The 25,556-nt window shown below is 48.7% G+C and overlaps 1 protein-coding gene across 1 annotated transcript in view; it reads right to left on the reverse strand.

The window, feature by feature from the left end:
* Nucleotides 1–25,556, reverse strand: part of si:dkey-178e17.1 (tricarboxylate transport protein B, mitochondrial) — a 65,574-nt gene that overhangs the window by 16,660 nt on the left and 23,358 nt on the right. Inside the window, exons 2-3 of the mRNA XM_052032373.1 lie at nt 2,905–3,012; nt 366–465 (exon numbers count right to left, since the gene is read on the reverse strand). Of these exons, the coding sequence (XP_051888333.1) occupies nt 366–465; nt 2,905–3,012 (208 nt within the window). The remainder of the gene's footprint in view (nt 1–365; nt 466–2,904; nt 3,013–25,556) is intronic.

Raw genomic sequence — 25,556 nt, forward strand, 5'->3', positions numbered from 1 at the left:
CTCTCACATTCCAAAGATGTACGGGTTAGGAAATTGTGGGCATGCTATGTTGGCGCCGGAAGCGTGGCGACACTTGCAGGCTACCCCCAGAACATTCTATGCAAAAATGCATTTCACTGTGTGTTGCGATGTACATGTGACTAATAAAGAAATCTTATCTATGTTAGATGATACAGGGCAGGTCTGTCCCTGGAAATGTCCCATAATACCAATTGGTGCCAACGGAAGACCAGGAACAAGGGCAGGGAGGCAGGGAGGCGAGACTGGGGAAACGGGCAGGAGATGTGGAGGGGTGTTGGGTGTTGGGAGTCCTGTCGGGTGTTGAGGTGTTCGGACCGTCGGGAAGTCTGTAGCCCAGAGCGTACCTGACCGCTGCCTTTGGTATGGAGCCGTACAGCAGCGAGCTGAGGCCCCGGTACAGCCCCTTCACCCCATGTCCCTGGACCGTCTGCTTCACACAGTCACCTGGAAGACACAAGAACAGGCTGTCCCATGTGAAGGGAACTCCCCGCCACTCTCCTACTGTCGCACAGAACTCATCCCAGACCGTTCAGCCCATCCAACTCATTCTGCACCAACTGGGGCTCAGTAGGCTCGGGAGATCCCATCCCAGAGACTCGAGCACCAAGTCTAGACCAACACCACCCCGAGCAAGAGCCCTGATGCAGTGCTGCCCTGTTAGAGGTGCCACCTGTTGGGTGAGATGTTAAACCAAGGCCACATTCTGCCTCTCACAAGGGTATTAACAATCCCCCAGTCTCCTGGACAATATTCAACCCCCCCAGCCAACAATTAAAGAAACATAATGCACTCACATTGCTCTTTATGGGAGCTTGCTTGCACTTTTCTTTTGTACTAATGTCTTGCTTTGGAGCATTTTCCCACTGTTTTGTGTAACATATGTATAATTTATGTTCTGTGTGTTGTATCTACGTGCCTGTGATGCTGTTGCAAGCAAGTTTTTCATTGTACCCATACCTCACCATACTTGTGCACATGACAATAAACTCGACTCAATTTGACAAACAGAATGTCTTCTTGTCAGGAACTGGAAAAATTCAAATCTTTCAACTGGCTGATCAGTATCCCACTTAAAAAGAATGTCATCTATTCTTTGGCATTGGACCCTTGCAAAGGTGGCCTCAGGAAGATACTCCGAGCTCCAACTGGATGGTGAGGAGTAGTTCGCTGTAACCCTGTGTAGCTTCACAAGATTCGCTCAAGGGCTTTGCAGCCACAGAACCCTCTGAGAGACATGATCACTGCTGTTAGGTGAGCAAATTACACACAGCAAGCTCCCACGATTAGATAATTGCCTGGTAAATCTGCTTCAGTGAGAAAGGTTGGGTAAACACCGACCCAGACACCTGAGGTAGCCTGTCTGGTCTTCCAGACCCTGGCAGGGGATTCTTACATCCCCCTGAGAGAAGGGACACTGGTGAGCAGTCGATGGTCAGACCTGATTCCTGTAGCACCCCTGGCCTAACAAGTGGGATATGCCTCCTCTGTAGTTTCTGCCTTTATCCAATCCTGTACCCACGGAACATTGATTGATGCAACCTCTTGTGTAGGACCTTTGAGATCAATTTCCAAGATCCAGATATACTCCATCCATCTCCCCTTATATCCTCAAACATCTGACAAAGACATTTTCCCTTCAGAAAACCAAATGGCTCTGCCCTTTGATCTTATAATTAAGAAGAAGTCAAAGTAGATACAATTGGTTTCAGAGCTACTGGATCCACACGCCCGGGACTGGACCCTCACCAGAAACACAATTCCAATGGGTCGGACTTCCAAATGGCCCCCTCAACACCAGTGGGTTGGATTCCTTCCAGCCCCTCAACCCCAACACACTGGACTCTCAACTGACCCCAACCCCTTGAGCTGAACCACCACCAGACCTTGAACCCTGTGCCAGGCTCCTGGCACCCCACAAATCCCCAACCCGCCCACTAGGGCAAGACACCCAGACCCCCTTTTGCCATCCACCCTTGGCACAGTGGCGCAGCCGGTAGAGCCGCTGCCTCACAGCACCAGAGACCCGGGTTCAATCCTGACCTCCGGTGCTGTCTGTGCGGAGTTTTCACGTTCTCCCTGTGACCGCGTGGGTTTCCTCCGGGTGCTCCGGTTTCCTCCCACCTCCCAAAGACGTGTGGGTTGGTGGGTTAATTGGCCACTGTAAATTACCCCCAGTGTGTGGGTGAGTGAAAGTATCGGGGGGGGGGGGGGTAGTTGACAGACTGTAGGGAGAATGGGGTTAATGTAAGGATTAATGTAACTGGGTGGTTGATGGTTGGCACAGACTCGATGGGCTGAAGGGCCTGTTTCCCTGCTGTACCTCTCTCTGACTTGGACCCAACTTTCAGTCGATTGACAGTTGCCTGGCTGGGAGTGGATTAAAACAGAAGAGGGACACACGAGAGACTGCAGACGCTGGGATCTGGAGCAACACACAAAATGCTGGAGGAACTCAGCGGGTCGGGCAGCATCTGTGGAGGGAAATGGACAGGCGATGTTTCAGGTCGAGATCTTTCATCTGGACAGATAGAGGGGAGATAGCCAGTAAAAAGGGTGCGAGAAGGGGGTGCAGCAAGAGCTAGCAGCTGGTAGGTAGTTTTTTCACTCACTCCTCGTCCCTCTGCCTATCTCCCCTCGTCACCTGGATCCACCGATCACCTGCCAGCTCTTGCTCCGCCCCTTCCCTTCACCTCTTTATACCGGCTTTCTCCCTTCTACTCTTTCAGCCCAGGTGAAGGGCCTCAGCACGAAACTTCGACTGTCCATCTCCCTCCTCAGATGCTGCTTGATCCGCTGAGTTCCTCCGGCATCTTCTGTTTGGCCTGTGACAAGACGTGGCTGTCAGACGCGCTGAGGACAGGCAGCGTCCCCCAGAATCCTTACCGATGCCGTTGTACCGGGGCGGGTTTGCCTTCTCGTCCAGCTGCAGCTGAGTCTTCACGTACTCCGTGGGGAAGGTGATGCAGATCTCGATGCCCCCTGCAATCCCACCTGCAGGGTGAAGGATAAACATGGTGACATCCCAGATAATGACCCACGGCAGGGGAGTCAGCCGATGGCTCATGGCATGTTCTAATGCTCTGCATTTTGCTTCAATTCTAATTGTTAAACTACCTCAGGATCTTGACATTTCAATCTCAGCCTCACGAAACAGGATTCACTGTGGCTCCAGCTGATCGCCAGCTCAAGCCAGTCATTATGATGAGCTGGTGTCTGCACAGCATCCTCGACTCTTATTAGAGGAGCTTTTGTATATTTAAAACTGCATTAATCCAGCATCCTAGAAACGTTGCTGGTGCCGGACTAGGTTTACCGGACTATTGGATGCTACTTCTATTAGAAAACAGCTACTCTCCTACAACCATCAGGTTCTTGAACCAACCTGCACAACCCCAACCCGACCTCAGCATCGGAACACTACAGACCACCTCGTGCACTATCGTGGGCTTGTCTCTGATTGCGTCTTTTTTTTGCACTGATGTCTTGTTTTTGCGCAGTTTTGTTTTCTCTCTCTTCGCTGTCTTGCATATTTTACGTAGAATTTATATTGTGTGAGTTGTCTGCACTTACTGTATGTGCCTGTGATGCTGCTGCAAGCAAGTTTTTCACTGTACCTGTACCTCTCTGTACTTGTGCACATGACAATAAACTCAACTTGACTTGTCTTGAGGATAGTACAGCGGGGGCAAAGGCCCTTCTGCCCACGATGTCTGTGCTAAAACCAGGACGCCAATTTAAACCGTGCATCTCCCTGCATATTGTCTCTATCCCCTCCATTCCCTGCCCATTCATCTGTCTGTCTAAATGCCTCTTAAATGTTGCCGTTGTATCTGCTTCCACCCCCCTCCCCTGACAGTGTGTTCCAGGCACCCACTGCTCTCTATGTAAAAAAAACTTGCCTCGTACATCTCCTTTAAACTTTCCCCTTTTCACCTTAAAACTATGCCCTTATTAACACACTTTTAATTCACTTTTTATTTTATGTTACACAGTACTGTAATAAATTTTCCAGTAAACCCTGTGAGCTTAAAGCAAGCAAGTAATGTACATGGACTTTGGACCCCAGCTCCTGCCACGACCTGCCCGTGTTCTGGACCCCTGGTGTTACAACCCCCAAACCCTGTCTCTGGCCACACATCCCACTTGCACCCTGGACCCCCGTCCCACGCTCCAGACTAATGAGTGAGCCCGGTGCCAAACCATCACGATTTCCAAACAACCGGAGGCAGGCAAGGTTAAGGTAACAGAGATCTGATCCGTTTGAAAAATAATGCTTCCAACGTTCTTCCTGTTTAATTTTATGAACTTCAATCCATCAGGTAGGATTGAGTTATTAGAGCTATAAAGTCATACAGCATAGCAACAGGCCCTTCGGCCCAACTCATCCATGCTGACCAAGTTGTCTACCAGAGCTAGTCCCATTTGCCTGCATCTGGCCCATATCCCTCTAAACCTTTCCTATCCATCTACCTGTCTGAATGTCTTTTAAACATTGTAACTGTCCCCACCTCTACCAGTTCCTCTGGCAGCTCGTTCCATATACTCACTACCCTCTGTGAGGAAATGTTTTCCCTCAGGTCCCCTTTAAATCTCCAACACCCCCCCCCCCCCGACCTTAAATCAATGCCCCCTAGTTTTAGACTCTGTTACGCTGGGGAAAAATACTGTGATCATTCACTTTATCTATGCCCCTCATGATTTTATAAACCTCTATAAGGTCACCCCTCCGCCTCCTTCACTCCAGGGAAAACACCCCTAGCTATTCTAATTGGCTGAATGGAAAAAAAGACCAGTTCAACTTCACGAATAGAATGGCCTAATTTTCAGTGCCCTTGTCCTAAAGCTCACCTCAGCTTTTTTATCGGGCCATGACATCTTCTCGCAGCTACCATCGGGCAGGAGGTACAGAAGCCTGAAGTCCCACACCACCAGGTTCAAGAACAGCTACTTCCCTTCAACCATTCGGTTCTTGAACCAACCGGCACAACCCTAATCACTACCTTAGTTTAGCAACGCTTTGCACTACAATTTGCACTAATTGTGTTCTTTCTTGTATAATTTTGTATAACTTATGATTAATTTATGTTTTTCTTGTGAATGCTGCTTATCTGATGCTCTGTGCCTGTGATGCTGCTGCAAGTAAGTTTTTCATTGCACCTGTGCATACATAACATTTCTTTATTAGTCACATGTACATTGAAACACACAGTGAAATGCATCTTTTGCGTAGAGTGTTCTGGGGGCAGCCCGCCAAGTGTCGCCATGCTTTCGGTGCCAACATGGCATGCCCACAACTTCCTAACCCATACGTCTTTGGAATGTGGGAGGAAACCGGAGCACCCGGAGGAAACCCACGCAGACACAGGGAGAACGTACAAACTCCTTACAGACAGTGGCCAGAATTGAACCTGGGTCACTGGAGCTGTAATAGCGTTACGCTAACCGCTGCACTACCATGCCTGCCGTGTACTTGTGCATATGGCAATAAACCCCACTTTGACTTTCATTGAAAGGTCCTGTCAGGTTGGGTGTGGAGAGGACGTTTCCTTGTGGGGGAACCCAGAACGAGGGGTCACATTTTGAAAGAAAGGTTGTCCGATTAAGACAGAGATGAAGTGAATTTTTTTTCTCTCAGAGTCATGAGCCTTTGGAACTGTCATCCTCCAACGGTGGTTGAAACAGAGTCTTTGAATATTCTTAAGACAGGGATAGAGGCAAGATAAGCAAAAGGATGAAAGTCTGCTATAGGAATGCGGAATGCAGAGTTGATGTTACAGGCCGATCAGCCATGATCTCATTAAGTGGTGGGGACCGGCTTGAGGGGCTGGGTGACCTACTCCTGTTCTTCATTCATTTGTTCAAAGCAGTGTTAATCAGCAGGCTCAGGGACGGATTGGACGAGCACAAGATTGATCCCATAAGAAGAATTCTAGGTCATGCACAGAGGCCACAGCTGGTGGTGGGGTTTACTCCAGAGCAAAGAAGAAAGGTTTGCATTTCTACAGCACCTTCACCACCTCAGGACGTCCCAAAGCACTTTTTTTTCAAACCTTACATGACAATAAACTCAACTTTGTCTTTGACCTCATGCAGGCACAAGATACCTGTGGACGTCACTGGCAATGCTGGCATTTAGTGCCCGCTCCTGATGCCCTTAGGAAGCAGTTAAAAGTCAACCCCATTGATGAGGCAGGAGTCACCTGAAGGCCAGACCAGCTGAGGATGGAAGATTTCCTTTCCTAAAGGCGATTAGTGAACCAGTTTGTCTTTTTAACAACAATTCTGTGATATTGTGGTTCCTCTTCCTGAGATTCATTTAATTACCTGAATTTAAATTTCCAGTTCCCATGGAGGGACTCAAACTCGTGTCCCTAGATACTCGCATAAAGTGCACTCGCTGTTGTAATGTAGGAATAGCACAGCAAGCTCCCTCAAACAGCAATGAGATTACAAGGAGATTCGTTTGCTTTATTGATGTTGTTGGATGGGGCAGACACTGGACAGGACTCTCCTCATCTCAAAAATCATGTTGTGGGATCTTTTACATCCAGCTGAGGTTTTAACACAGCATTTAATGCGGCACCTCTGATAAGGGAGCACTGTGATTAGCATGTGTATAACTCTCTACGAGTTGTTCTACATCACCCTGACTCAGCACAGGGAGCCTTATCAATCAGGGCATTGGGCATAGAAATTGGGATGTTATGTTGCAATTGTACAAGGCATTGGTGAGGCCACATTTGGAACATTATGTTCAATTCTGGTCACCCTGATATAGAAAAGATGCCATTAAGCTGGAAAGAGTGCAGAAGAGATTTATGAGGGTGTTGCTGGGACTCGAGGGACTGAGTTATGGAGAGAGGTTGAGCAGGTGGGGACTTTTTTCACTGGAGCGTAGGAGAATAAGGGGTGATCTTATAGAAGTGTATAAAATTAGGAGGGACATAGATAGGGTGAGTGCACAGAGCCCTTTTCCCAGGGTTGGGGAATCAAGAACTGGAGGGCATAGGTTTAAGGTGAGAGGGGAGAGATTTAATAGGAACCTGGGGGGCAACTTTTTCACCCAGAGGGTGGTCAGTATATGGAATGAGCTGCCAGAGGAAGTGGTTGAGGCAGGTACATTAACAACATTTAAAAGATATTTGGACAGGTACATGGATAGGAAAGGTTTAGAGGGATATGGGCCAAACCCGGGCAAATGGTTGGCATGGACCAGCTGGGCCAAATGGCCTGTTTCCGTGCTGTAGGACTTTATGACACCCACTGAGACATCAATGACAGCTCATCGATGGGGCCTAGAACAGGAGGAACACACAGGGCTTCTTCCATTTCCTCACCCAATGCCCCCCACAAACCTCAGCCCCTCCATACAAGCACCGCGAGGCAAAATGAAGGAGCAGATGTGCGAAATATTAACACTAAAACATGGCCCTTTACAAGTCTCAATGCTAAAATACTTCCATCCATGGTTGCAAGCAGTTGTTCCTTATTATAGTGAGTTTTGAAAGTGCCTTACAAGACCCCTCCGGCACAGCGCCTAAGCAAATTTAGGGAGGTGGGGGAATCATTGGGAAGTTAAAAAATGGTCCTTTTTTCACTCTCTAGTCAATTTATTCGTTATAAAAACATTGTGGGAGGGTCGACAGGGTGGAACAAAATTGTTTCCTTACAGGCAAGAATCAACCAATGGGACAGTGGAAAATTACTTGCTTTCCAATTGGCTGTGGGACAGAGGACTGTCTCGAGGATGGACATGCTGGGTGACCAATGGCAGAGAGTGCTGAATCTCCACGGTTGGCGCCAGAGATCTGATTGGTGAGCTGTCGGTTGTGTCTCGGTGGGTGGGGTTCCCTGTGCTGAGTCAGGGTGATGTGGACAAAATCGCAGAGACTGGAGCGCATAATACAGCTGATGATCACAAGTGCTCCAACTCATAGCTGCACCCTCCAACGGTGCAGTGCTCTCTCAGAATCCCACCACGAGTCCACCCAGATTATGCAGTTAAGATCTCTGGCATGGGAGATGGAGCATAGAACAGTACAGCACAAGAACAGACCCTTCTGCCCACAATGTGCCGAACTAATTAAACTAGTGACGTCTAATTCCTTCTGTTGGCATATGCTCTACATCCCTCCATTCTCTGCACATTCATGTGCCTATCTAAGAGCCTCTTAAACGCCTCTGTCATATCTGCCTCCACCACCACCCCTGGCAGCGCATTCCAGGCACCCACTGCTCTCTGTGTAAAAAAAAACTTGTCCCGCGCATCTCCCTTGAACTTACGCCCTCTCATCCTAGATGGGCACCCTCCAGTATTGGACATTTTGACCCTGGGGATAAAGGTACCAGCTGTCTCCCCTATCTCTGCCTCTCATAATTTTATAAACTATCAGGTCTCCCCTCAGCCTCCACCACTCCAGAGAAAACAACCCAAGTCTTTCCAACCTCTCCCTGTAGCCCACACAGTCTAATCCAGGCAGCGTATTGGCAAACCCTTTCTGCACCCTCGACATAGCCCCCACATCCTTTCTGCAATGGGGGAAACCAGAACTGAATGCAATACTTCAGATGTGGTCTAACCAGTTTTATAAAGTTGCAACATAACTTCCTGACTCTTGAACTCAGTGCCTTGACTAATAAAGGCAAGCATGCCGTATGCCTTCTTTGCCACCCGATCGACCTGTGCGGCCACTTTCAGGGAGCTGTGGACTTGCACCCCAAGACCCCTCTGGTAAACGTCTTCTGTACCCTCTCCATGGTCTCCACAGTGAGATGTAATCACTGCTCTTGATTCCGAGGCACTGAAACCATCGTTGGATGTAACACCGTGTTCAGTCTTGTTGGGACAGCCACTCTGATCACCCACTTCCTCTTGTTTAGTCTTGGACAAACAGCTGACCACATAAGTGTGGTTTGATCCTACTCTTACGATGTCAGTAGAACCCTTTCCAGCAGTTGACTTTCTGTTGGCTTCTGTTTTATAGGTCATGGCATCTTTGCAGGAATCCACTGAGGAATCCACTGTGAAGTGATACACTTCGGGAGATCCAATTTGAAGGCAGAGTACAAGGTTAATGTCAGGACTCTCAGCAGTGTGGAGGAACAGAGGGATCTTGGGGTCCACGTCCATAGATCCCTCAAGGTTGCCGCGCAGGTTGATAGGGTTGTTAAGAAGGCGTATGGTGTGTTGGCCTTCATTAGTGGGGGGACTGAGTTCAAGAGCCGCGAGGTAATGTTGCAGCTTTATAGAACTCTGGTCAGTCCACACTTGGAGTATCGTGTTCAGTTCTGGTCACATCACTATAGGAAGAGTGTGGAAGCTTTAGAGAGGGTGCAGAGGAGATTTACCAGGATGCTGCCTGGATTGGAGAGCATGTCTTATGAGGATAAGTTGAGTGAGCTAGGGCTTTTCTCTTTGGAGAGGAGGATGAGAGGTAATTTGATAGAGGTGTACAAAATGATAAGAGGCATAGATCGAGGTGAATTTGTGGAACTCCTTGCCACGTACAGCAGTGGGGGCCAGATCAGTGGGGGCGTTCAAGGAAGAGATAGATATCTAAATAGTCAGGGTATCAAGGGATATGGGGATAAGGCCGGAAATTGGGATAAGAACAGGATTTTCACCCCCACCCCCATTCCCCATTTCTCATTTCTTTTTTTCCCTCTTCCTTGGAGCAGACTCTATGGGCCGAATGGCCTGCTTCTGCTCCCTTGTCTTGTGATCTTGTGAGTGGACAGTCAGAGACTTTTTCCCAGGGTGAAAATGGCTAACACGAGGGGACATAATTTTAAGGTGATTGGAGGAAGATGTCAGGGGTAAGTTTTTTACACAGAGAGTGGTGGGTGCGTGGAACGCACTGCCGGCAGAGGTTGTGGGGGCAGATACATTAGGGACACTTAAGAGACTCTTAGATAGCCACATGAATGACAGAGATGTGGAGGGCTACGCGGGAGAGAAGCGTTAGGTAGATCTTAGAGCAGGATAAAATGGCACAACATTGTGGGCTGAAGGGCCTGTACTGTGCTGCAATGTTCTATGTTCTGTGACGAGTGTGCCTCGTGAGTGGAAGTTTAAAAATTCCATGTCACTATTCCGAGGAAAGCAGCCAATTCCTCCTGGCCAACACCCGATGACGTCCCACTTTTCCAGAAGGCAACTTGCATTTCTTATCCCAACACTGTTGGAAGTATCCTGACTGATTGCTTCATGGGCTGAGACGGCAATTCCAAAGCCGAGGAATGCAAGAGTCATGGAGTCATACAGCGCGGAAACATGCCCTTTGGCCCAACTGGTCCATGCCGACCAAGATGCCAATCTAAGCTAGTCTCATTTGCCCACGTTTGGCCCATATCCCCCTAAACCTTTCCTATCCATGTACCAGTCTAAGTGCCTTTTAAATGTTGTCCTGAAGAAGGGTCCTGACCCAAAACGTTGACCGCCTGCTTTTCTCCACGGATGCTGCCTGGGCTGCTGAGTTCCGCCAGCCTCAACCACTTCCTCTGGCAACTCACTCCGTATACTGAACACCCTCGGTATGAAAAAGTTGCCCCTCAGGTTCCTATTAAATTTCTCCCCTCTCACCTTAAACCTACGCCCCCTCATTCTTAAGTCCCCAACCCTGGGAAAAAGGCTGCAGCGAGTAGTGAACACAGCCCACTCCATCACGGGCACAGCCCTCCCCACCATTGACAGCATCTACAAGAGGCGCTGCCACAACAAGGCAGCATCCATCATCAGCCAGAGAGGGAATAACTTGCAGGGAAGTAGGGAAAGAGTCCCGGAATAGGACAAATGGCAAGAAAGCAATGGGCCAAAGTGCCTCTTTCAGTGGTCCAGAAAATCTATGATTCGATGGGTCTATTCGATGAAAAGGAAACCATTAACCTCTCCTCAACCCAGGACATCAATAACTTCTCATGATCCACAATAAATCAAAGGAGAACAAAAAATGTGCTCATTTTCCCCTGCCTGGTTATCCCTCTCGCACACACCCAAGCTCCACACCAACAGCGCCCGAGGTCAGGTTTGAACCTGGGTCTCTGGCGCCGTGAGACAGCGGCTCTACCAGCTGCGCCACTGTTATGATCTGGAACTCAGTGCCTGAAGGGGGATCAGAACCTTCCGCAGGGAATTGGATGAGTCAGAGAGAGAATAATTTGCAGGGTAATGGGATCGTAGATGAACTGTAATGGCCCGGGGAGAAGTCAACCCTGAGAGCTGCTCAGTGGCCAGGCAGACAATGAGATTGTGGAACTGCATGAGTCAGCTCCCAGTAGGAGGATAACAAGTTCCTATTGGCTCTCTGGACAACACCTACTGCACACAGCAATACATGTGTGGGCTCAGCAAATGCATCTCAGTGACTGCTTCTGCTGCTTGACAAGTTATACCCTTCTGGGACATTCCTGACATTCTAGTTAAAAATGCACAATCTTTGAACCCGCTACCACAGACCAGACCCAGTCCCAATCGTTTCCGGGTCCACACAGATCACGTTCCGAATTCTTTGCCATTTGAAACCAATGTGGTTGGGTCTGGCAGTTAGGATTCTGGTTTTGACTCAGACAGCCTGGGTTCAATTCCCAGTACAGGAATTACAATTCAGGGTGACACAGTGGTAGAGCTGCTGTCTCGCAGCGCCACAATTCAATTCAGACCTCTGGCGCTGTCTGTGTGGAGTTTGCACGTTCTTCCTGTAACCACGTGGGTTTCCCCCGGGTGCTCCGGTTTCTTCCCACGTCCCAAAGACGTGCAGGTTGGTGGGCTAATTGGCCGCTGTAAATTGCTCCCAGTGTGGCAGAATCTGGAGGGGGGAGGGAGGGGGTTAATGGGATTGTGGGATTTATATGTGACTAGTGTAAGCGAATAGTTGATGGTCGGTGCGGACTTGATGGGCCGAAGGGTCTGTTTCCATGCTGTATGACTCAATCAGGGCCAGTTAGCTTGTCCCTTTACCGTGGCAGCAAATCAGGAGAGAGAGGGGGGGGAATGTGGCAAGTTTGACGGTGTTTAAAGCCGTCCCGTGATACCTGACTGGTCTCCCAGAACACAAATTAGATTGTGTCCAAATAAAGGCTGCTTTAGAATAAGTGCGAGAAAAACATTTCCTCTTTCCAACCCACGAATTTCATTTCATAGAGTCATACAGCACAGAAACAAGTCTCTTCAGACCACTACGTTTATACTAACTATGAAGTACCCATCTATATTAATTAGTGTAGCATTCTATGCCGTGGTGATTCAAGTACACATTTAGATACCTTTTAAATATTGTGAGAGTCTGTCTCCATCACCCTCTTGGGCAGTGCGCTCCAAATTCCAACTACTCTCTGGGTGAAACGATTCCTTCTCAGATTCTCCCCTTATGCCCTCGAATTGTACACACCTCGGCCAAGAGGAAAGGTTTCCCACTATTGACCCCATCTTTACCCCTCGGTCAGGTTCTGCCCCCACCCCCTCAGCCTCCTCTAGCCCAGGGAAAACAAGCCCAGCACGTCCAGTCTCTCTGCATCATTGGAACGCCTCGCCCCAAGGGCGAGTCTCCGCCCCACCTCCATCCGAAAGTCCTCCCCCATCTCTCACCTGACCCACATCCTGAGAATACGAAGGTACAGTTATCAGTGTGGGCTTTAGGTGTGACCAGGATTAGGCTCGTCTGTGATGCCTCCTGCGGTCAGTAAACTACAGACTTTGGTTTGCAATGCTGGGAAACTTTGCATAGTAGGGGAATTACGGGGAAAAGGCAGGAAGGTGGATCTGAGTCCACGGCCAGATCGGCCACGATCTTATTGAATGGCGGAGCAGGCTCGACGGGCCAAACGGCCTACACTTCCTCCTACTTCTAATGTTCTTGTGAAATTGGGAATGAATGTAGTTTTGGAGATATGCCCCAGGTTACACTGACAGAACCCTGGGGAGAGAATGTTGAAGGAAAAGCACAAAAGGACTGTGCATCTGCCACAAGAGATAAAAGGGGAAGAGGGCTGTAGGGACTGGCAGATAAATGGAGGAAATCCACAGCAACTTCTGGACTGAGTACATGCACAATTAGACACAGCAATCGACTCCCTGTTCGCGGACAGGTTGAGCCTTGTTGGATGGGGGTCACCTGGTTTTCAAAGAGGAACTCTTCCCCTTGTAAAAGACTTGCATATCACCTCGAAGCAACCAATGAGGCAGCCGCTGCTGCGATGTAGGAAATCTGGCGGCCTTTTTTCAGGCACAGCAAGATCCCGCGAAACGGCAATGTGTTAGCAACCAATTCTGTTTCTCGTGACATTGGGTGGGGAGTTAATAGTTGGCCCCAGGACACCAGGGAAAGGCCGACTGCCCGTCTTCAAGTTAGTGCCCTGGGACCTGTCCCATCCACCCAACTGCAGATGGGGCTTCAGTTTAACATTTCATCTGCACGCACGGTACCTTTGGGAGCACGGAGCTCCCCTAGCAGTGCAGTGGTGAGTCAGAGTAGATCCTTTGCTGGGGTGAGACTTGAACCCTCAATCACTTGAGCCAGCGAGCAGCCATCAGCTGACCCTGTATAACACGAGCAGCCTCACTCGGACTGCCCACTCCACCTTTGCAACGTCCCTCGACTGCGCCACTGCCGAACCCTCCTCATGCCTTCGCTCCACTTTGCCTGGCTCTCACACTCTGCCCCATAAACCCCAGCCCCGTGGCCGACTTCACGTCAAGTCCCGTTCACTTGCCTAAGCCCAATGACCCGGACTGGCTCCTGTTTAAACAATCCCTCCGTGCTAAAGCTCTCAAATCCCTCCACAGTCCCGTTCCTCTCCAGCTCCGAGACTCCGTCATCTGGGATGCACTGTCTGAAGGGGCGGTGGAGGCAGCTACTCACACAACACTTGAGCAGTATCGAGATGAGCACTTGAACCGTCAAAGCACAGCAGGCTACCGACCAAGTGCTGGTCAATGGGATAAGTATAAATAAGTACTTGATGGTCACCATAGACGCGGTGAGCTGGAGAGCCTGTTTTTGTTCTGTATGACCCTGTGGGTTTCTCTAAGTCTGGCCATTTGATCATTCTAGAGAACAAAATGGGATTAGCGAAGAGGAGTTCAGGAATGGCTACTTTCCTACTGGACCCCCTCTACTACTGGATTCCTTCTTCTTCAGCCCTTTTCTACCTATCACCTCTCAGCTTATTACACCTTCCCCCCCCACCTACCTTCCCCCTGTCACCTGGACTCACCTATCCCCTGCGTGAGCTTCTCCCCCTCCCCCATTTTCTTATTCTGGCTTCTGCCCTCTTCCTTTCCAGTCCTGACGAAGGGTCTCGGACCGAAACGTCGAGTGTTTATTTCCCTCCATAGATGCTGCCTGACCTGCTGAGTTACTCCAGCACTTTTTGTGTATTGCTCCAGATTCCAGCATCTGCAGAATTCCTGGTGTCTTAATTGTGTCTTTGTTTTCTTTTGCACTAAGTCTTGCTTTATTTTCCACTGTATGGTAAAATTTTATGTATAATTTATGCATAGTTTATATTTTGTGTGTTGTCTGATCCCAAGTGCCTGCGATGCTGCTGCAAATTTTTCATTGTACTGCACTGCACCATACTTGTGCACATGACAATAAACTCGATTTGACTTGATTAATAGTCAACACAGACTCTGTGGGCCGAAGGGCCTGTTCCTGTGCTGTATGTCCTTCTGACTTTATAAGGAGAGGGGGAAAAAGGGGAGGGATCTGCTGGTAACTTAGTGTCACTAATGTCAGACCACTGACCGGTTGCATCATGGTCTGGTACGGCAATCCAAATGCACAGGAACGTAAGAAGCTTCAGACAGTAGTGGACTCTGCCCAATACATCACAGGCACATCCCTCCCCACCATCGTTAGTATCTACAGGAGGCGCTGCCTCAAGAAGGCAACATCCATCATCAAAGATCACCCCCATCCGGGCCATGCCATCTTCTCGCAGCTCCCATCGGGCAGGAGGTACAGAAGCCTGAAGTCCCACACCACCAGGTTCAAGAACAGCCACTTCCCTTCAACCATTCAGTTCTTGAACCAACCGGCACAACCCTAATCACTACATTTAGCAACACTATGACCACTTTGAACTGAAATGGACGTCTTATTGTTCTAATTGTGTTCTTTCTTGTAGAAATTGTGTATAATTTATATTTAATTTATGTTTTTCTTGTGAACGCTGCTTATCTGATGCTATGTGCCTGTGATGCTGCTGCAAGATTTTCATTGCACCTGTGTGTACATGTACTTGTGCATATGACAATAAATTTGACTCGACTTGACTATTGGTAGGTGGTTTTAAAATTCACAAGCTGTGGCCAAGTTTGAAATAAATGCTTCATCACTGCCAGTCTGGCCTTCAGTTACCCAAGGTCTGAACTCCCCCTTCCCTCACCCTTAAGATCCTCCTTAGTTGACCAAGCTTTTAGCAACACCCTACGTGGCTTAATGTAAATAACACCCCTGTTTGCAGCTGTGAGGTGTTTTCTGTGCTTTACAGGCAAGCTGCTGTTGCTCAGTCCCCTCCCTTTGTGATATTTATCGGCAGCTTATTCCTGTAAACATGTTTATCCTGGTTCCCGAGTTAGCTCAAACACTGCACCTTGTACTCAGGCTATGCGCATGTCCTTGGGCAAACACTCACTGCCTCATTGCTCCCTGGCCAAGGGTCACCTGTGTGTGGGGAGGAGAGGAGGGAGCTCACCCCCCACCCCCCCCCCCCCCCACTTTATAAATCAGTCCCACAAGTCACGTTGGTCTGAGCATGTGAGCTGACTGTCAGATGCTGGCAATGGTGACTGAGTGGTCTGTGGTGATTCAGCAGTTCCGGCTGTGTGCAGAGCTGCTTAAAGATGCACTGTAGTCATCACGTAACTCTCCTGAAAAAGAAAGGGGGAGGGAAGGAGGGAAAGGGTGAAGGGGGGGGAGGGGTGGGCTCCCTAGTACAGCTGCTGCCTCACAGCTGCAGGGACTCAAGTTCGATCCTGACCTCAGGTGCTGTTCCGGATGGAGTTTGCACATTTTCCCTGTGACCCTGTGGGACTCCTCCCACATCCCAAAGATGTGGAGGTTGGTAGGACAAGTGGCCACTGTAAGTTGCCCCTAGTGTATAGAATCTGGGGGGAGCTGGTGGGAATAGAGTCATAGAGCACTACAGCACAGAAACAGGCCCTTTGGCCCATCTAATCCATGCTGACCTGATCTTCTGCCTAGTCCCAACTACCTGCACCTGGACTATATCCCTCCAAACCCCTCCCATCCATGTACCTGTCCAAACTTCTCTTAAATGTTATAATTGAACCCACATCTACCACTTCCACTGGCAGCTCGTTCCACACTCACACCACCCTCTGAGTGAAGAAGTTTCCCCTCAGATTCCCCTTAAATATTTCACCTTTCACCCTAAACCTATGTCCTCTAGTTCTTGTCTCACCCAACTTGAGGGGAAAAAGCCTGCATGCATTCACCCTATCTATACCCCTCATAATCTTGTATACCTCTATAAGATCTCCCCCCAATCTCCTGCACTCCAAATAGAGTCCTAACCTATTCAACCTTTCCCTGTAACTCAGGACCTCAAGTCCCAGCAGCATCCATGTAAATTTTCTCTGCACTCTTTCAAGCTTATTGATATCTTTCCTGTAGGTAGGTGACCAGAACTGCACCCAATACTCCAAATTCAGCCTTACCAACGTCTCGTACAACTCAACATAACATCCCAACTCCTGTACTCAATGCCCTGATTTATGAAGGCTGAAGTGCCAAAAGCTCTCCTTACGACCCTCTCTACCTGTGACGCCACTTTCAAGGAACTATGGATCTGTATTCCCAGGTCCCTTTGTTCTACTTCAGAGCCCCAACATTCACTGTGCAAGTCATACCCTGGTTTGTCCTCCTAAAGTGCATCACCTCACACTTGTCTGCATTAAATTCCATCTGCCATTTTTCAGCCCATTTTCCGAGCTGGTCAAGATCACACTTCAAGCTTTGGTAGCCTTCCTCGCTGTCCACTACGCCCCCAATCTTGGAGTTGTCCGCAAATTTGCTCATCCAGTTTACCACGTTAACATCTAAATCATTAATATCGATGACAAATAAAAACGGACGGCCCAGCACCGATCCTTGCAGCGCACCACTAGTCACAGGCCTCCAGTCAGAGAGACAACCATCTACTACCACTCTTTGGCTTCTCCTGCTAAGCCAATGTTGAATCCAGTAGGCTGCTTCATCCTGAGTGCCAAGTGACTTAACCTTCTGAAGCAGCCTCCCATGTGAGGCTTTGCTAAAGTCCATGTAGACAACATCCACCGTCTTTCCCTCATTGACCTTCTTGGTAACCTCCTCGAAGAACTCTATAAGGTTGGTTAGACATGACCTACCACACACAAAGGCGTGTTGACTATCCATAATCAGACCCTATCTATCCAAATACTTGTATATCCTGTCCCTCAGAATACCTTCCAATTACTTACCCACGACTGACGTCAGGCTCACCGGCCTATAATTTCCCGGTTTATTCTTAGAGCCTTTCTTAAACAACGGAACAACATTAGCTATCCTCCAGTCCTCCGGCACCTCACCTGTGGCTAAGGATGTTTTAAATATCTCTGCCAGGGCCCATGCAATTTCTGCACTAGCCTCCCATAGGGTCCGAGGGGACACCTTGTCAGGCCCTGGGGATTTATCCACTTTCATTCGCCTCAAGACAGCCAGCACCTCCTCTTCCTTAATCCGGATATGGTCCATGACCTCACTACTCTTTTGCCTCAGTTCTATAGTCTTTGTGTCTGTCTCCTGAGTAAATACAGATGCAAAAAATTCATTTAAGATCCTCCCCCATCTCTTTCGGCTCCATGCATAAATAACCACACTGATCTTCAAGAGGACCAATTGTGGTAAGCACGGTAGTGTAGCAGTTAGCGTAACGCTATTACAGCGCCAGCGACCCGGGTTCAATTCCCGCCGCTATCTGTAAGGAGTTTGTACGTTCTCTCCGTGTCTGCGTGGGTTTCCTCTGGGTGCTCCGGTTTCCTCCCACATTCCAAAGGCATACGGGTTAGGAAGTTGTGGGCATGCTATGTTGGCGTCGGAAGCGTGGCGACACTTGCGGGCTGCCCCCAGAACACTCTACGCAAAAGATGCATTTCACTGTGCGTTTCGATGTACATGTGACTAATAAAGATAAAGATCTTATCTTGTCCCTTGCTGTCCTTTTGTTCTTAATATAGCAACAGAAACCCTTGGGATTCTCTTTCACCTTGTCCACTAGAGCAACCTCATGTCCTCTTTTTGCCCTGCTAATTTCTCTCGTAAGTGTTTTCTTGCATTTCTTATACTCCTCAAGCACCTCATTTGATCCTAACTGCCTATACCTGATATGCACCTCCTTTTCCTCACCAGGGCCTCAATATCCCTCAATAACCAAGGTTCCCTAAACCTGTTAGCCTTGCCTTTTATTCTAACAGGAACATAAAGATTCTGTACTCTCAATATTTCACTTTTGAAAGCCTCCCACTTCCCAAGCATCTCTTTGCTGGAAACAACCTATCCCAATCCACGCCTGCCAGATCCCATCTGATGCCATCAAAATTGGCCTTCCTCCAATTTAGAATCTCAACCCAAGAACCAGTCCTGTCCTTCTCCATGATTATCTTGAAACTAATGGAATTATGATCACTAGATCCAAAGTGTTCCCCTACACACACCTCTGTCACCTGCCCTGTCTCATTCCCTCACAGGCGATCCAGTATTGCATTCTCTCTAGTTGGGACCTCTACATACTGATTGAGGAAACTTTCCTGAACACATTTGACAGACTCGATCCCATCCAATCCCTTTACAGTATGGGAGTCCCAGTCAATATGTGGAAAGTTAAAGTCATCTATCACAACCTTATTTTTCTTGCAACTGTCTGCTATCTCTCTACAAATTTGTTGCTCTCAATCCTCTATTGGGAGGTCTATAGTATAGTCCCATTAACGTGGTCATCCCTTTCTAATTCCTCAGTGCCACCCATATTGCCTCAGTAGTCAAGCCCTCCAGAATGTCCTCTCTGAGCACTGCCGTGACATTTTCCCTGATGAGTAATGCACCCCTCCCCGTTTAATACCTCCCTCTCTATCATGTCTAAAACATCGGAACCCTGGAACACTGAGCTGCCAGTCCTGCCCCTCCTGCAACCAAGTCTTACCTACAATACTCCTCGCATTGAAATAGATGCATCTCAGAACATTAGTCCCACCGTGTTCATCAACCAGTTGACTTCTGTCTCTGCTTGTAGGCTTAACATTTACTTTCCCCACAGCCACTTCACTTGCTGCCCTGCCACTCTGGTTCCCACCCCCCATCACAACTCCAGAATGTGGGGAGAATAAAATGGGATTGGCGTGCGAGTGCTTAACGGCTGACACAGTCTCTGTGGGCTGAAGGGCCTGTTCCCATACTGACATTATGAGCAGAGAGGGCAAGAAGTGGGGGTGCTCTGTTGGTACCTTGGTGTCGCTAATGTCACGCGGACTATTGTTAGGTGGCCTTGAACTTCACAAGCTGTGGCCAAGTTTGAAATGAATGGAAGCTGGCCTCCCACTAGAATTCATCTCTCTCAGTAACAGCATCTGTCTGAGCTGTGGTTGAACACTGTGTAAATACTCACCCACTAAAATACAAACACTAAGTGTTGAAGCACTCAATAGCCAAGGCAGTGTCTCAGGCTGAAGAAATACAACTGATATTTCAGGTCAATGAACTACAGAAACTTGGAAATTGAACACATGTTAATTGCAGAGAAGGGAGAAGAGAATATCTGTGATAGGGTGAGACCATGGGAGATTGAACGAAGCAAACTGTGGCAATGCTGGTTGAGGGGGGTCAGTGAAGGCTTGTTCATTGTTCAGGTCATCAGTTCTGGACACAGCACTACAAGAGAGATGTAACAGAACTAAAGACAGCTAGAAGGAGATTCAGGAAGCGGTTGTAGGGCTGACAGACTAGAGTTATGGGCTGAGGGGAGATTTCATTAAGGTTTGTAACAGGAGACATTATCACAAGACAAAGGAGCAGAAGTAGGCCATTCGGCCCAGTGAGTCTGCTCCGCCACTTCAATCATGAGCTAAACTATTCACCCATCTAGCCCCAAATCCCGGCCTTTTCCCCATATCCCTTGATACCCTAATTAGATACCTATCAATCTCTGCCTTAAGCACCCCCAATGATCGGGCCTCCACAGTTGTACATGGCAACAAATTCCATAAATCCACGACCCAATGGGAGGGTGAACACAAATTGCCATGGAAACAGGCCCTTCGGCCCAGCGAATCCATGCCAGCCATCCATTTACACTAATCCTATTTTTACTATCCTCACATTCCCATCAATCAATCCCCCCCCTCCCAAATTTTACCCCTCGTCCACACACTAGGAGCAATTTACAGCAGCCAATTAATTTAAGAACCCGCACGTCTTTGGGATGTGGGAGGAAACGGGAGCTCCCAGAGGAAGCCCACCCGGTCACAGGAAGAACGTGCAAACTCCACACAGACAGTACCTGTGGTCAGAATTGAACCCGGGTCTCTGGTGCTGAGGCAGCGGCTCTACCCACTGCGGCACCTGATTTCCCTTGGCAGAGAGGACGGAAACCATGGGACCTAATTTAAGGGTTCCTAGTGGGAGCAGTGGAGGTGACCTGGAGAAACTTTTTTTACCCAAATAATAATGCTTGTTAAGAGCTTCAACCTTTGTTCTTTCCACTTATATAAAGGATGGTCCAAAGAGTTTCCCATTGAAGACACAAAAGATATACAGAAAGGAATGAACAAAAGTAACATGAAACAAACATACATCTTTTTATTCTTTTATAAGTTCTGTGTCTTTGAGGGTTTGAAACCATCTGTAGAAAATCCAGCAAATGGTGTGGGAGAAGGGAGGTTAAATGGGAAGTGTTCCAGAGATACAAGAGACTGGAATCTGGAGCAACGCACAGAAGTGCTGCAGGAACTCAGCGGGTCGGGCAGCATCTGTGGAGGGAAATGGATAGTCGACGTTTCGGGTTGAGACCCTTCGTCTGGACTCTCGAGCAGTGCATCTAGGTGGGGAGGGGTGATAGGCAGATGGAGGAGGGGAGAGTGGACATAGCGGCGGAGGTTGGGAGGTGACAGGTGGAACAAAGGGCCGCAGGGTGGAATCTGATAGGAAAGGAAGGTGGTGAAGAGAAAGAACTCCTGACCCGTTGCACATATTATAACACTGCGCTATTCCTGTGCTGAGCTTTGCTTCTTGTGCCAATCACCTGAAACCTGTGTCCTCTTGTGCCTTGCCCTTGCACCACTGGGGAGCTTTTTCTGTTTTAACTGTACATTATAAGCTTTAATTTAGTTGGGACGAAGTTGCTTAATGCAAAATCAGAGGTCTGCGGTGCTCAGGTGCAGTGATTGATGTGACCTGATTGAACGTCTAAAGGCCACGAGTTCCCGGATTCTGACCAACCGCTGCTTTATTGTAAAATAAAACTGCTGGAGGAATTCAGCGGGTGGAGGAAGGCAGCATCTTGTGGAGGGAAATGGACAGTCGATGCTTTGGGTCGAGATACTTCATCTGGGAAGAGTAGAGCGGAGATAGTCCAAAGGGGTGGGGGGAAGGGGTGGAGCAAGAGCTGGCAGGCGATAGGAGGAGGGGGGGATAGGCAGGTGGAGGACGGGAGACTGGAATAGTGACAGGGGCCGGGAGGTGAGAGGTGGAACCAACCCAAACCGTCAACAGTCCGTTTCCCTCCACAGATGCTGCCCGACCCGCTGAGTTCTTGCAGCAGTTTGTTTTTTGCTCTAGATTCCAGCATCTGCGGTCTCTTGCGTCTCCATATTAAACGGCAGGGCAGGACTGAGTCATAGAGTAATACAGCACGGAAACAGACCCTTCGGCCCAAATTGCTGGTGTGGAGAACTCCAAATTCTCACAGCTCACTGGGAGATGAAGTCCTGCCTTTACTTCCTTGCCTTCATTAGTTGGGGCATTGAGTATAAAAGTTGGCAGGTCACATTGGAACTGTATAAAACCTTCCCTTTGTCTTCCCTCATTCCTGTGGCCCCCCCCTCACCCCTTCTCTTTCCCGTCCCCCACCCTCATGACCTGCCCATCTATTCCCCACCCCTTTATTCCATGGTCCACTGTCCTCTCCTACTGGATTCCTCCTCATTCAGCCCTTTGCCTCTTCCACCCATCACCTCCCAGCTTTGTACAACACTCCCTTTCACCCCCACCCACCCACCTTCCCCCCTCACCTGGACTCACCCATCACCTGCCTGCGTGTCCTCCTCCCCCTCCCCCTACCTCCTTATTCTGGCTTCTGCCCTCTTCCTTTCCAGTCCTGATGAAGGGTCTCGGCCTGAAACGTCGACTGTTTATTTCCCTCCATAGACGCTGCCTGACCCGCTGAGTTCCTCCAGAATTTTGTGTATCACACTTTGGCCGGGTCACATTTGTGCCGTTCTGGTCACCGCATGACAGGAAGGACGTGGAGGCTTTGGAGGAGGTTCAGCAGAGGTTCACCAGGATGCTGCCTGGATTGGAAAGTATTAGCAGTAAGGAGAGGTTGGACAAACTTGGGTTGTCTTCTCTGGAGCATTGGAGGCTGAGAGGAGACCTGATAGAAGTTTATAAAGTTATAAGAGGCATAGATTGGGGAGATAATTGGACAAACTTGGGTTGTCTTCTCTGGAGCATTGGAGGCTGAGAGGAGACCTGATAGAAGTTTATAAAGTTATAAGAGGCATAGATTGGGGAGATAATCAGAGTCTTTCCCACCCCCCGCCCCCCCCACAGGGTGGAAAGGTCAAATACTAGACAGCATTGGTTTAAGATGAGAGGGGGGCAAGTTCAAAGGAGATTTGCAAGGCAGTTTCTGTACACAGAGAGTGGTGGGTGCCTGGAACATGCTGCCAGGGGAGGGGGTAGAAGCAGATACAAGAGCAGTGTTTAAGAGGCATTTAGACAGACACGTGAACAGAAGGGGAATGGAGGAATATGGACCATGTGCAGGCAGACAGAATCGGTTAGCACAGACAGGGTATTCTGTGCTCTACTCTTCAATGTTCTATGTTCTCTTTCGGGCACCACTGTGCAGATCAAAACAAATTACTGCCTAAATAAAATCTTATCGCCTCCTGTTGTCAAAGAACCCAGACAAGGTCTGGTTTCGAGAGGGAGAGGGCCGGAGTGGGACCTCCACTGGCTCTTGTATGTTCAAAAGGAGCATCTTCAAACAGAATGAATGAGTAGCAGTGGGGAGCGGCTGATTTCTGAAGGCAGCCAACGGGGCGGAGGCAGCGTCTGCTCACAGCACAGTCCTGCCTCGCGTTCCATTGAGAAATGCATTTCTGCTGGGGGGCTCGTGACACCTGTGCAGTCCCCCGGGGGAAGCTCGTCAAGAGACCTGGCACAGTCACAGAGGCTCAGTTCTTGGACTCTGATCAAGGGCCCCACAGCTGCCACTGAACAAGGGTTGTGTTTACTTTCCAAAACACTACAAGACAGCAATAAATAAAATCAGGCAGTTCGACAATGGAATCAGAAACACAACGCATTCCAGTATTATAGAAGCAAGGCGGCACAGGCTGATTTACATCATACTGCAACTCTGCAACTGAAAAACGTCACAGTGTTGGGATAAATTTAAAACAGGGCATTCAACTGCATCAAAATGAATATCCATAGCTGTCATGTCTTGGAAAGCAACCTGGCTCTGTAGATTAGAGTAATTTTCCACAAATCGAACTCCAGCGGTTTTGTAGCTGAGAAGGCCTCTGTTCCTCTGGAAGAACAGGCCAGGTAGGTAAAGGCAGGGTCAAAAGTGAGATACGGATGACGTCCAGTGATCGGACTGCTGGCAAAGCTCGGAGGATTGGTATTGGTTTATTATTGTCACTTGTACCAAGGTACAGTGAAAAACTTGTCTTGCATACTGATCGTGCAGGTCAATTCATTACACAGTGCAGTTACATTGAGTTAGTACAGAGTGCATTGAGGTAGTACAGGTAAAAACAACAGTACAGAGTAAAGTGTCACAGCTACAGGGAAGTGCAGTGCAGGTAGACAGTAAGGTGCAAGGTCACTACAAGGTAGCTTGTGAGGTTAGGAGTCCATCTCATCGTATAAGGGAACCGTTCAATAGTCTTATCACAGTGGGATAGAAGCTGTCCTTGAGCCTGGTGGTACGTGCCCTCAGGCTCCTGTATCTTCTGCCTGATGGGAGAGGAGAGAAGAGAGAATGGCCCGGGTGGGTGGGGTCTTTGACTATGCTGGCTGCTTCACCAAGGCAGTGAGAGGTATAGACAGAGTCCATGGAGGGGAGGCTCGTTTCTGTGACACGCTGGGCTGTACCCACAACTCTCTGCAGTTTCTTGCGGTCCTGGGCAGAGCAGTTGCCATACCAAGCCGTAAAGCATCCAGATAGGATGATTTCTATGATGCATCAATAAAAGGATGTGAAATAGTTCCCGGATTCTGAAGGGAGGAAGGGAGAATAGTAAATGAGGGCTTTCCCCTGCTGATCTGGGGGTACCAACAGGTTTGAGGGTAGGGTCTGCTTCTGCATCCATCCATTCCCTGACCAGCTACTTTAGTGCTGCTATCAGTCTATGGTTCAGCTACTGGGCAGGAACGAAGGATAAAATTAAGGCACTTAACATTCTTTGAATTCTTTTACCTGGGGCTCCTGTCTCACCACACCCCCTCTCCTCTGTATACCAGCCATCTCCCCTCTCAACTTTCAGTCCTGAGGCAGGGTTTCGACCCAAAACGTCGACAGTTCCTTTCCTCCCACAGATGCTGCCTGACCTGCTGAGTTCCTCCAGCAGATTGTGTGTTGCTCCAGATTCCTGCATCTGCAGTCTCTTTGTGCCTCCATTCTTTGAAAGATGGTGTTCCTTCACAGGGAGAAATGAAACTAAAGTCCAAAGTAGGCAATGCTGGAGTCCGATCCAGAATCTTAGCAATCGACTCTAGTCGCCCCATTACAGGAAGGATGTGGAGGCTTTGGAGAGGGTGCAGAAGAGGTTCACCAGGATGCTGCCTGGATTAGACAGCATGTGATTTAAGGAGAGGTTAGAAAAACTAGGGTTGTTTACTCTGGAGCAGCAGAGGCTGAGGGGAGACCCGATAGAGGTTTATAAATTTATGAGAGGCATAGATAGAGTAGACAGCCTGGGGTCAGAGATGCTGCCTCACAGCAGATCTTAAACTGAGGTCTGTTTACTCTTCTTGATGCGTACAGAGGATTCCATGACACTATTCTGAAAAGATGCAGGGGCAATATTTATCTGAACACACACATTATTTGATCGTTATCATTGTGGGAACTTGTTATGTTTACTTGATTTGAAACAGTGACTACACTTCATGTTTCAGTGGGCGCGGATCACACTTCGGTGCCCTGAGAGAGAGGTGAAAGATTCTACATTGATGCTAATCATCTCTCTTCTTCAATACTGAAGCACTCCCTCTGCAATCACAAAATTCTAGACTCTCCAATCACTTTGTGCCTTTCCCCAAGAG

This window comes from Pristis pectinata, chromosome 17 (genome assembly GCF_009764475.1).
Source record: "Pristis pectinata isolate sPriPec2 chromosome 17, sPriPec2.1.pri, whole genome shotgun sequence".
NCBI classification, from domain to species: Eukaryota; Metazoa; Chordata; class Chondrichthyes; order Rhinopristiformes; family Pristidae; genus Pristis; species Pristis pectinata.